Source organism: Malania oleifera, chromosome 2 (assembly GCF_029873635.1).
Source record: "Malania oleifera isolate guangnan ecotype guangnan chromosome 2, ASM2987363v1, whole genome shotgun sequence".
Taxonomy (NCBI): domain Eukaryota; kingdom Viridiplantae; phylum Streptophyta; class Magnoliopsida; order Santalales; family Ximeniaceae; genus Malania; species Malania oleifera.
In genome coordinates, this window is record NC_080418.1 from 134,626,562 (window position 1) to 134,639,553 (window position 12,992).

General features: G+C 33.6%; 1 protein-coding gene across 1 annotated transcript; it reads right to left on the bottom strand.

Moving 5' to 3' along the window:
• Positions 1-791: 791 nt before the first annotated feature.
• Positions 792-4,435, bottom strand: LOC131148627 (2-oxoglutarate-dependent dioxygenase DAO-like). The gene is made up of 3 exons (XM_058098463.1): positions 3,756-4,435; positions 1,822-2,149; positions 792-1,247 (listed from the first exon to the last, which is right to left on the bottom strand). Exons 1-3 carry the CDS (start codon positions 4,082-4,084, stop codon positions 1,002-1,004), a joined length of 903 nt encoding a protein of 300 aa, XP_057954446.1. The 5' UTR covers positions 4,085-4,435; the 3' UTR covers positions 792-1,001.
• Between the last annotated feature and the right edge of the window lie 8,557 nt (positions 4,436-12,992).

The window sequence follows — 12,992 nt, forward strand, 5'->3', positions numbered from 1 at the left end:
TTATATCAATTTTCTCGTGTTTAATTTCAAAGGCATGAAATTTGTTGTCCATAAATTTTTAACATGCCCAATGGGACATATTTGCTTCTCATCTCCTTCTTTTCACAACAAACTTCCAACTTCGTATCATCATATCTGATATGACTCTCATAAAGACTCAAGCAACAAGAAAGCCACTACTATCTTTGTGGGTTCTGGATCTACAAGTGGCAACCTCAACACCACCAACAACTCCACTACTCACCCGCAACAAATCAAGAACTCTTAACCTACAATGCCCTTAACAAGTCAAGGAAACCAAGTCAAAACATATAATAATACTTGATTTGCTCACCGAGAAGATGTCAAATTTAAAGATATCACCTATGGCTGGTCCAAAAGCCCTATCCATTTGTCACCTCGTAAGAAGTATGAATGATTGCTCGAATACTTTCTATGGTCAATTGTTATCGAATCATTGCGAAGTCAGCAATATTTGTAAGTCGGATTTGCTTCGATGACATAGTAGCCTTACCTTGCACCTCCAGTAACTAACGGCATAAACGGTCCCACATAGGCATGCCAAAAATATGTTTGATAAAATAAAATAAAAAAATCAAACACCTTTTAGGCAACTACCTTAGTTGAGCGATCCCCATCACACTTCACTTCAAATGGGTGCACAAAGATGTCACAAACAATGATCGATGACAATTTTTTTCTTTTGTAAACCTTCAAATCTCCATACTATGATCATTTTATTTCTATGACCAAGTAGACATCATGCTATGAACAAAACACAATCTAAGAAAGTCACCAAAATAGTGTGGACATACATGATAATTTGATGTAACCAAATGCCTGGATCGATGTTTAGCAACCTTGATTGACATAAAGTTACACAAATCTCACCAAGAGTTGCAATACAATATGCGCCATAATAGATGGATTTCACCATTAGTACCTTTGACAATGTCAAAGGCAATTTAAAGTTTTAACCAAAAGTCTTTTAAGCTCATTTTTCATTTTGCACGCACGAGGTCCAAAACTTCACCGCAATGCAAATTCCTAGAGAGTCGAATCTGTCTAAAGTCCTGATAAGTGAAAGGAACATAAAGACGAGGGTGTTTGGTGTCCACAAATTCTGATGGGGCTTCCACTACCGCATCCTTAGGTGCCAACAGAAATGTAACAATGGACACGCGTTTTGTCGGTACTTTACATTGAACTTGGTGTTTCACATTCTGAAATCTCCCATTGCTCCATACCTTCACGTGCACATCATTATATATTGTTAAGAAAATACTTGACATTTTACTCATCCCCTTTAGTATCTGATTAGACACGGTAGTAATGGGTTCCAAATAGATTCCACCACCAAGTGTCTAACTGGCATACTATCCAAGAAATAACAACAGGATATCAAACATACAATGCAACATATTATCATGATGATTTTTGCCTCTACTCATTTGGTGATCTTCAAACTTCTTTAATTGGGTGTTAGGGTCTAAGTTTTAATGTCTACAACTTTTAAGATAAATCATGATATACACTTAAACTAAAACGAGTATAGGGGCAAGCCCATTATCCTATAGAAAGGTTAAGTGCCTAAAGGTCATGAACACAACCGTTGAATCTAAAAAAAGAAAAATTATCAAAATAGTACACTCCACCTGAGAAAAAAGACTTAGAAAAATAAAATGTCAAGGAGTATTTAAGCAGAGAGGTGTAAAGGGGAGGACCTGTTAGCTAGGTGGTTGGATTAATTGAGTGCCTAAAAGATATGAAATACATCATACACCATCGTATCCAAATAAATAAATGAAATGAAATACTAACCTTAGCAACGTCTCCAAGATTGACAAGGAGGGTGCCGGAGATGGGGTCGGCGGGTATAAACTTGCCGGACTTATCCATAACTTCAAGACCACCATTATTGTCATCTTCCAGGAGGATGGTGATGAAACCGGGGTCCGTGTGCATAGGTACGCCGCAGGAGCCTATGTTTGCCGGAGAGAAGTTGTATTGGTTCATCCTAAACTGGCTACACCATCCTTCAAACAAACCATCGCAAACTGGCAGTGCCAGCCCCATGCTCTTGGCCATCTTGCGTGCGATGTCCTTGGCTAACTCATTTGTGGCTTCAAGATACTTCGTCATTATTTCACTATATTGGCACTCAAACAAGAATTACTTTTTTTCATCATAAAGCAGACATGCATGCAGCTTCTTTTTCCTTTAAGTGAAATAAAATTTTAGTTAAGTGTTAATTATTACGATTGGGATTTCTCTAAGTAATCATTGATTTAGGGCGTGAGTGTGCAGTATGTTATAAGAAATAAGATACTTTTTGTTTTTTGGCTTGAGGTAAATTTCATGGTTAGTTGTTGAATTCTTACTGCAGTATCGAATTAATTTGCTCAAACTTCAATTTGCTTCATATCATGCATTGAAACCTTAAAATTTTGTTTTAAAATTCAATCTAGTTAACCAGAGATAAATCTAACGAAGTGCCATTACTGTAATAATCTGACATTTCTACTTAACATACGTGAAAAAAAAAAAAGGGCTGCTGTGTCTAAATTGTGTGACTGTATGTGTTTTGTGCATTCAAAGATTTTTCAATTGAAACTGGAAAAGCGACAATATTTTTCTTGACAATTTTTTAATTTAAAATTCTCCATTAATGCTTCAAATGGGAATGTGAATGCTTTGCTTTAACTGGTTAAACATACATCCACTAAAGAATAGCATAAATGAGGCAATCAAAACAGAGGAAACAGAGCATTATATTTTTGTCAGCTACTCTGTTTTTGTTGCTTTGTTTTTAAGTACTATCTATTCTTTCTAAACATTAAATTCAGAGTTGCTATATGTCAAAATTTAAGCTAAAACTAGACAGTAGCTACTCTTGTGACTTTGTTAATGGACATTTTGAAAAGGAGTCAGTGAAAATAACTTTACTTTTATTATTTTAAAAAGTTTAATCCCTTTCCCCACGTGAAAAAAGGATTGTTAGGGAAAAAAAAAAGGTGGATTTGAGTATTTGCTAAAAATAATAATTATAAGGTACCAAAAAATATTTAAAACAACTAAAATTGATATATATATATATATATATATATATATATATATAGAAAATATAATTAATGCATTGATAGTTTTGTACTATTTTTTTTAAAAAAAAATGAAGGATAATAATAAAATAAAATAATTTGTTGAAGAAAAAGTTACCCTATATTTAGAGCCAAATTTGAATTTTTATTAGATTTACATAATATTTAATATAAAATTGTATTAAAATTTATTCCAATTTACTCAAATTTAAATTTAACGTCCGAAATTCATCCTTCCATTAGTGTATAGATTTTAAAACTTTCCAAAGCCCATAAAAATGTATTAAAAACTAATTTATAAAAATTGAAAAAATTAATTATCAATTACACTAAACTTAATCTTTACTTCTAAAAAAGAGAAGTTGAAGTAAAAAAGAATGATCAAACTCATCCCAAGAGAGAATAAATTATCAAACTAAATGGTCTACCGATGACAACCCATGAATTTTTTTTATCTGTTTTGGAAAGAATGGATCACAGATGATGTTATAAAATTAATTTATTAAATAGTTTATCTTACTTTTAGAAAACAATTAAACGACTAGCTATCAAATTTTAATTCCATTGATCCATGGGGTTGGCAGACATGGTAGACTATTTCTACTTAATAATTTGTTAAGAACACTTGTAAAGAAGAAAGACTTAAGGATACCATACCTGTGCCGGGGAGAAGCATCCAACAGGTCACAGAATTCGTGCACACCTTGGGGCAAGCAAATGTCATAGATGCCCAATGCTTCATGCAATGGATTAATGTCATTGGGTGGCAAGTACCCTCTGCCGTCGATGATATTTCCGCTCCGCTGTTTTATTTCCATCGGAAGGCCTAGGAGATCTGCGGCCACCGACCTCATCTCCGAGGTCAAAATCGCCGGGATCTTATGGTTGACGACCCTGAAACAGCCCCACTCCTCGCATGCTGCCACCAGTTTCTGCGACTGCCCCGGAAAGTCCTCCAAGTCGATCACCGGAATAACGCCGGCCATTAATAGATTATTATTTCAGATAGAGAGGGAAAAGAAGATACCGGAAAGCTCCGTCGCCGGCCGGCAGCTTATTATATGAAGTACGCTGGACTTTCGATTGTGCAGCCTCAGTGGTGGATCTTCGTCCCAAGCATGTTCGTATATATTGAAGAGTGGTAGGATTAGATCCGCAAGAGTGTGGTAATGATTGTTTGACTTTTCAGCCATATAGTGTGCTTCTGTGATGGGAGGGTGCCTTCATCCAAGTTCTTCCCCCATTTTTATGTTATTTTTTTTCAGGTAAAGCTTTTATTAAAATTAGGCACCGAAAAAAGGCCAAGTCTACTCAAAACCTAAAAACAGCCATCACCCGATGACTTTACCACCCAGTGTTAATAAACCAATCAACCAGCATACAAAACGTCCAACCAAACCAAAGAGCCGCCGAATACCAAGGAAACAACCCAAGACAAAAAAAAGTCTCCAAATTAGCCTTCTAAATCGGCTAAAATGTAATGAAACTTTTTCTAATCCAAATTCCAAAAAATGGAGTAGGATCTAGACTAAAAGAAGAGGCAAGAAACGCATCTAAAAAGAACTTTGGCTGCTGAGAAGGAGTACTCCCTAAAGATCCTTCTGTTTCTTTCTTTCTAGGTTTCTCAATAGACCACCCCTATAATGGCTGCTTTGAGGTTCTCTAGAAATCCTTTAAGTGAAGTAGAATTCCAAATATCATAGAACGAACTAAACTCATACGGCATGACCAACTGTAATTGCAAGAGACGGTAAAAGGAAGACCACACACTTCTGCTGAACTAACAATGAAAGAGAAGGTGATTAACATTTTCAACGTCCATCTTGTAAAGAACACACATCGGAGCCCAATTCAACCCTCTTCTTTGTAGACTATCTACAGTCAAAATTCTGTTATTAATTGCAAACCAATAGAAAACATTGACCTTTGACGGAATGAAGATGTTTCAAAACTTTGTTACTCGTTTAAGACGTCTAAAATGGGCATCTTGGGCGAGAACTTTATAGAAGTTGGCAACTGAGAAGGTATTAGAGGAGTTAAGTTCCCAAAAGCACTAGTCTAGACTACCTCTTCTAATCGGTACTTTATAAATCAAATTCAGGAGCTCCAGCATTTGTTTAGCCTCCTTTCCTCTACTCTGACACTTAAACACCAAACACCAAAAGGGACTGTTGTTATGGAACTGCAAAACATACATATGCAATTTTAGCCTTTTGCTGAGACGCCATAGTGAAAAGGTGTGAGAAAAGGTTTAGAAGGGTGTCCATGGAGGCCCATTTATCGGTCCACAAATTTGCTTTTTTCCTATCCCCAACCAAGATCTTCATATGTTCCCACGTTACCTAGTTCAACTTAAGGATATTCATCCAAAGACTTCCTCCGGTGGGACAAAAGGGATTGGGGGAGAATGCCAAATGGGTTTATTGATTCCATACTTGACACATATCACCTTTTTTCCAGAGGTTGTTGTCTTCAATAGCAAATCTCCAAATCCATTTTCCGAGAAAAGAGTTTTATTCATGATCTCCAATCGCTTGATTCTGACCATTATTCTTGGGAAGAGCCACTGAGCACCATCTGACAAAGGAATATTTAAAACTCTCGATCGTTCCTCTCCAAAGGAAATTTCTTTGATATCTTTCCATGAGCATACTAATCCTCTTTTGCAAAGGGAAAATTGACATGTAATATATGTGAAGATTGGAAAGAACTGAATTGATCAAAGTTAGTCTGTCTCCTATAGCAAAAAAAATATGATCTCCATGTTGCTAACTTCCTTTTCATTTTTTCAAGAATTGGGTCCCAAACATGTTTATCTAATGACTTTGCTCCCAACGGAATGCCGAGGTAAAGGGAAGGGAAGGAGCACAGTGAACAACTCAAAATGTTTGCCTTAGTGTCCACATCCACAATGTCACCGAACAGGTATATTCGACTTTTTGACAAGTTAACTTTCAACCTGATAACTGCCTCAAAGTAAAGCAAAATTGCCTTAAGATTTAAGATTTTTTATCTCCAAATGGGAATTACTGCAAAATATAATAGTGTCATCGACGAATAGGAAATGAGAGAGGTCTATAGAATGAGACCTATGATGAATCTTGATTGCATTAATCAACTTGTTATCAAAACCTTGAGCCAACATTTGAGAAAACGCCTCCATGATAATAACAAAGAGAAATGGAGATAAGGTGTCCCCTTGTCTATGACCCCTTGAGCTCTTGAAAAAGCCTAAAACCTCACCATTAAGCAATAAAGAGAATGAAACCATAGAAATACACGACTTTGTCCAACTTCTTCATTTGACTCCAAACCCCATGATGCCCAATATATTGCTAAGGCATTCCCAATTAACATGGTCAAATGCCTTTTCCAAATCAATCTTGCAATCAAAGCTTTCATACTTTTTCTTCGTCAAAAAATCAATGTTCTCATTAGCGACGAGGGCAACATTAAGAATTTGTCTACCTGAAACAAAGGGTATATGATTATCTGAAATGATCAATGGGAGCATTATTTTTAGATTGTTGTATAGAACTTTAGCCAAAATTTTGTAGAAGATGCCCACTAGACTAATAGGTCTAAAATATTTAATGTTCACTACTCTAACTTATTTGGAATGATAACAATAAATGTGACATTCAGGCTTTTTTCAAACTTCTCATTTGAGTAAAAGTCATGAAAGGCTAAGATGAAATCATTTTTCAAGAATTTCCAATAATTTTGAACAAAACAAACAGTGAAACTGTCAGGATCCGATGATTTGTCCCCATTCATCATGGTCACAGCATTCCAAACTTCTTCTTTAGAGAAGGGACTCTCAAGCTTGTCCCTACAATGAGAAGGCAAAATAGTTGCATTGTTCCCTGAAAGACGAGGCCTCCAAGAAAAGGTTCTATTAGAAGGTCCTAAAAGAGCTTAGTGACTCCGCCCTTGATCTCCCCAGGCTTCTCAAAAACTTTATTCTTGATAATCAATGTTGGAATTGGTGTATTCCCAAAAGGGGAATGAATTGGGCATTTAAAAATTTCTTCCTAAGTCTATTTAACCACGAGCAATAAAACACAACCTAGGGTCATTTAAGTATTTCCTAATATCACAAATATTCTACTGAGCAGATATTTAATCAATTTAAAGCACTCTCAATATATCAAACATTCAAAGTAATAAATATTAACATACAAGTGTAGAAAGTAAATTGTAGAAAATAAAACTGGCACCAGATATGTTATCAGGGTTCGACCAATACTGCCTATGTAAAGACCCGAACCCAAGTGAGTTCCTACATATAAATTTTTCAGCGGATGCAAATAAATCTAATTTATTTTTATTATCGGAGCACTAATTAGCTTTATTAAAAATATATGTCTCAACTATTAAAATGCAAATTTATAAAATTCTAAAAAACACAAACATATTTTAAATTGTATTATACTAATTTTTTTATTTTACTCTGCTCTTTCTATTCCCGCCCATGCACTTGCTATGCCAGATTTTTGGTACTCTCTTCAAAATGATCTGAAATGTAAAATAATAATTGGGGTGAGACGATGCTCAGTAAGTAAATAAGATTATTATTAGCGTGTGGCCAAAATGACCTTTCATAATTTCGTAAAATAGTATTTAATACTATACCTTCAAAAATGCTTTTAAAATAAATATAAATTTAAAAATTTCTACATAAAAACTTTTGTCATCAACTATAACAGTAAAATTTTATAATCATATACTATAACTGTTAAACTGAACTTTTAAACTTTTAAAACTATAACTATTAAGTTAAACTTTTAATTTAAAAAAAAAAAACTGTAATTATAATTTTTAATTATAAACATTTATATACTTTTCCTTATACGTTTTCTTTAGATCATCATTTAGGCACAATAATGGTCATGTTCATATAAACTTATGTTTTTCCTTCAAATCATCAATAACTTTATATACGTAATTAAAATATATATATATATATATATATATATATATATATATATATACATATACTGTAAAAATCACTCTTAGGTCTGTTAATTGTAAATCATGTTTACCCCCATGACTGGATTGGGCGGTCTGAAGACTGGACTTAGCTGGCTAGCCGGCCAAGCTAAATCAACGTATATCATCATTAAATGAGATTTTCCTTATTAAACTCTGGTCCAACCCAGGTATGCACTCAGGAGAAATTTACTACCATATAAAATCACTCTATAAATAGCGTGGGTGCACTTGATCCGTTTTAACTTTAAGTTGCGGTACCGAGCATTCGTAATTTTCTGTATCGTTTGAGTCACAAGGGGTTTTAAAAATATTTTTATTATATAATTTGTACAATTAAAATAATATCATGAAAATCTCATTTTTACTCATATTTTCGTAAAATATGCAACATAAAAAAATTCAACTCATATAATCTTTACTCATATTTTCGTGAAATATGCAACATATAAATAAACACATGCAACACAATTTTTGTATTAAAAATATTTTTTTAAATAAAAATTAATGATGTAAAATACCCGAAAGATTTAGAATATTTCTTAACTCAAAAAATAAATGCAAGTATATTAAAAATAAAACTAGTATGATTAAATATGCGTAAAAATAAACTCAGGAGAATTTTATGAAATTAACTAACATAATCGAAATTTACTTACAAATAAACTCGGGTATGAATTTTAAATAAAAATCTAACATAATCAAATTTACTTACCTTTTCTTTTACCTTGTGCTACAAATAGAATGACTATCTCTAAGAAATGAAATCGGAAAAAGTGGGTGAGTGAGAACTTATTTAAAAATTCTTTTTCCACCACAAATTCTTTCACTCACTAATCATTCTCTTCCTTTGAAAATTTTTATGAAAAATGAAGGTTGAAAGCTTCCTATTTATAGGAAAATTTTGGGGAAGAAAATAGAATTTATAAAAATATGAGGAGAGGGGTGAAATTATAATTTTTTAAAATTAAAGAATGGGCATGAGATGTGTTAGGCATGGGTTAGGTATGGGATAAGGATGGAGGTCATGTGGGAGTATTTGCCACCACTCCCCTTTAATAAATTTTTAATTAATTACTTAATTAATTAAATATTTTTTAAAATTTTTTTTTAAAAAAAAAATTATTATTATTATTTTTTTTTTAAGTCATGTTTTAGTATTTTTTTTAAGAATTAAATTCAAATTTCAAACACTCATGTAGGCCCCACACAACTTCGAGACCCAAGTGGGTCCTATATAACTCCAATAGTCCTCACACGATTTTATGAGCCCTACATAACTTCGAGACTCATGTGGACCCCACATGACTTCGGGACTCATGTGGGCCCCACGTAGGATACCTATATTATTATTATTATTTTACCATGTATTTCTACAAATTATGTCTATCAAAACACTATTTTATGTATATGTACTTATTTACGTGTACAAACAGTGTCTATCATGTTTATCCTATGAATTCCATTTTAATTAGGCCACCCTTTAGGGAGCGACTGAGTTGCAATGGTTTCTGAGCACTCGCTAAGACAAGGTCTTTCTTAGGCATCAAACATGGAATCAATGATCCTACAGAAGAGCACTTATGTATTGATATTAACTTAATGAGCATTTTTGTTATTTTATTATTATTATTATTATTATTATTAGTATTATTATTATTATTATCATCATACTTTAATCATATATATATATATATATATATATATTTATTTTTTTTGGGTCATCACAGCCTACGTCCCTGCCTAAAACTCACAAGCAAGAGTATTCTAGTAAGTTGCTCACTTGTAGGTGGAGTGACACCGTTTACAACACCTTACGGGCTGGTACACCTAGTTCTCCTAACTGGGTATAAACCAATCTGGTGCTCTCCTGACTGGGTTTGAGCAACTCCGAGACTATTCACAGGGCTAGTCTCCCTCTTCCGACCACACGTTGGGAATACAATAAATATTCAAATAAAATATTTTTGTACAACCAAAAAGCTTCTCAAAAAGAAGATGAGTACAACACTATGCTCAAAATGTACTTACGTATGATAGGATTTTAAGTTCAAGTTAGATCTTGATAATACAACATATCAACTCACAATAGAATGTGTATTTATATGTTTATGTGTGAGTATGTGAGATTTCTAATTCAAGATAATATATTCAAAATATGAACAATCAAAGAATCTTAATAACCCTAATCAAATGCCTCAACAATATATGTTAAAAGTAAAGCACATCAGATATTTAGGGTTTTGTTTGCCAAAAAATATTTTTCAAATAATGCACTATACAAGCCTTTGAATCTTGCAATTGAGTGTGCAAGAATCACAAGCTAAGAAGAGTTTCCCAACAAATATACATCAAGGAAATAATATGGGAATAATTCAAGAAATGCTCTCCAAAATGATTTTCAATAAATAACGCTTAAATGAGAGTGAAAATACTTTGAATATTAAAAAATATATATATATGCCCAAACAAATGATTCTTTAAACAATCCTCAATAGCAATGGATTTTCTAATGAAGAGAATAAAAGAACAAATCAAAACTCTCAAAACAAATTTTCAAATGAATAAAGTAAGAGAGTATACAGCTTTTTGTTTGATTTTGAAAATATAGCTCAAAAATATTTTGGAGGATTTTCAATCTAATCTCATTGCTTAAAATAAATTAATGGAGGGGTATATATAGAGTCTAAGGGAAAATTGACCGTTAGGGACAAATTAGGGATTTTTAAATTTGTTTAATTAAAAATTTACCCTAATTACTGTAGTTAAAATATGGCAACCCGAGAGATTTGATCGCTCAAACCTTAGGGCCGATCACCCGAACAAACACAGATGGAAAAGTTGTTTTTCAAGTTTTGGTGGTCGAGTCAAGGAAATTTTCCAAACATTCGAGGTTCAGTTGCCCGGTGAATGATTTGGTCTACTGAACCTCACAATTCGGTCGCGCGAGCCTATTTTGAACTAAATGTTTGGGCAACCACGGACCACAAAAAGGTCAGCATTCATGGTTCGGTCAATCGTGAACAATGCGTTCATTTTGGGCCGGTTGCCTGAGCCAAGTCAACCTTTTTGACTTTTTACCTATTCGGTAGACCGAGACGTTTTTAACACGTTAGATTTGGTCGCCCGAAGCCCTTTCCAACTTAAACATAGGTCCTGTTTTTTAATATAGTTTTCCCCTGTTTGCATAATTGTGATTTGTAAGATTGAGGGGATCTATCCAAGTGATGTGTAGGGACCTAGGGTCGATCTATGACCTAGGCTTTTAAATTAGTCCCAAAAATCCGGCCGGTCGACCGAAGGGTGATTTCTAAGGTCCTATGGTTCTCTATGGTCCAAATATGGTCATTTGAGAATTATAATCCTATCATGCATGTGATACAGTTATTACAGACCATGTAATATTACAGACCAAATAATGAAACAAAATGCATTATACAAAATAAACAATAACTTTTCTTCTTCTTTACTCTTCTAAAACTTCAGAGAATATGCCAGGAATATGTGTGTTTTATGTCCTTTCTGGCTTCCATTTCTTTTCCTTATGTGTGGGTTTGAATTAAAGACTTGTTCAAGTCTTGAGTGCACATATAAGTAACTTGCGGTTTGTCATTATCAAAACCAGGGATTTAACTCAAAAAGTCAACAATCATTCTTGAAATGAATTTGTTTTCTCTATGCACTGAGGCCATTTTATGAAAAAAAAAAAATCTGGTGTTCTTATCCCCGCCTTAAGCCACAACTCCCTAGATTTGATTCTGCAAGAAATTTCCTCCCGATCCAACATTTGGAGAAGATTATGTTGTTTATGGTGTGGTTCTTATACTTTGGATTTCATAAATATTGGCCTTACAAGGCTTAACATCTTGTTTTGATGCTAACAAATAAGTAGAACTTAACATACTTTGTTTAAGTGATGTATTTTCAGGACTTAATGATGAATGCAAGGTTAAAAAATTCATGAAAGTTTATATTTCAAAGAAGGATGATTTATATCAAGTTTGAAGCATGGATTCAAAAATGGACTTAAAGATAAAGCTTGAAGATCAAGAGAGCATGAGAATTAAAGAGAACTTGATGAAAGCTCAAAGAAAGATGAAGCAAGCATAAAGAACTCAAGGAATTCAAGAATTGGAAATTTGAAGGAGTTTATAGGAAATTTCATGTAAGTACTTCAAATAATTTCAATATGGATATATGAAGCTCTTAGGTTAATTTATTGGACCTAGATACCTTTGAACATACTTGGAAAATATTTTTATAAGGTAAAAAATTGTTTCAAAAAGGTTAGAATCATTTTTGGAATGAAAAGCACCAAAAAGTGGATTTTCAAAATGCTGTTAATTTTTATACATCTGTATTTAGGTATATTTTTCTCTATCAAACACCATTTATTTTAAAAAGTATTCAACATAAACGTTGTAGGATTTTCTCTTAGCTTTCATTTGACACCAAGATCATCAAATTTAGAGTTATACAGAAAAAGTTATTATCAAAAAATAGAAGGGTGCTTGAAGCTAACAGCAACATGTGTGCATGCCAGGCGACTACCTGAACATGCCAGGCGCCTGGTGGCTATGACAGGTAACTGCCTTAGTTCTGGTAGGCAACTTATAGGCTACTACCCCTGCTGTTCCTTTAAAAATAATATGGCAGGCGACTGGAGAATTGGGCAAGCAACTGCCACGTGACTGTTTTGATTTTTCTCACAACGGTCAAATTTTTAAATGGGGTTGTTTCTGACTCAAAATTTATGGAAACTTGGGGGATATTTCAACACACTTGGGGACCAAGTTACTTACCTTTTAAAGTCTATAAATAAGCCTCAAAGATTATTGAATCACAACCAAGAATTAAAATTCAGCATCTCTCTCAAATTGCTCTCAAATTCTCAAGGCTCTC

Coding starts and splice junctions, on each gene's coding strand:
- LOC131148627 (XM_058098463.1), bottom strand. CDS start 4,084: ATGGCCGGCGTTATTCCGGTGATCGACTTGGAGGACTTTCCGGGGCAG. Junction 2,150..3,755: donor GATGCTTCTCCCCGGCACAG/GTATGGTATCCT, acceptor GTGCCAATATAG/TGAAATAATGACGAAGTATC. Junction 1,248..1,821: donor ATCTTGGAGACGTTGCTAAG/GTTAGTATTTCA, acceptor GTGCACGTGAAG/GTATGGAGCAATGGGAGATT.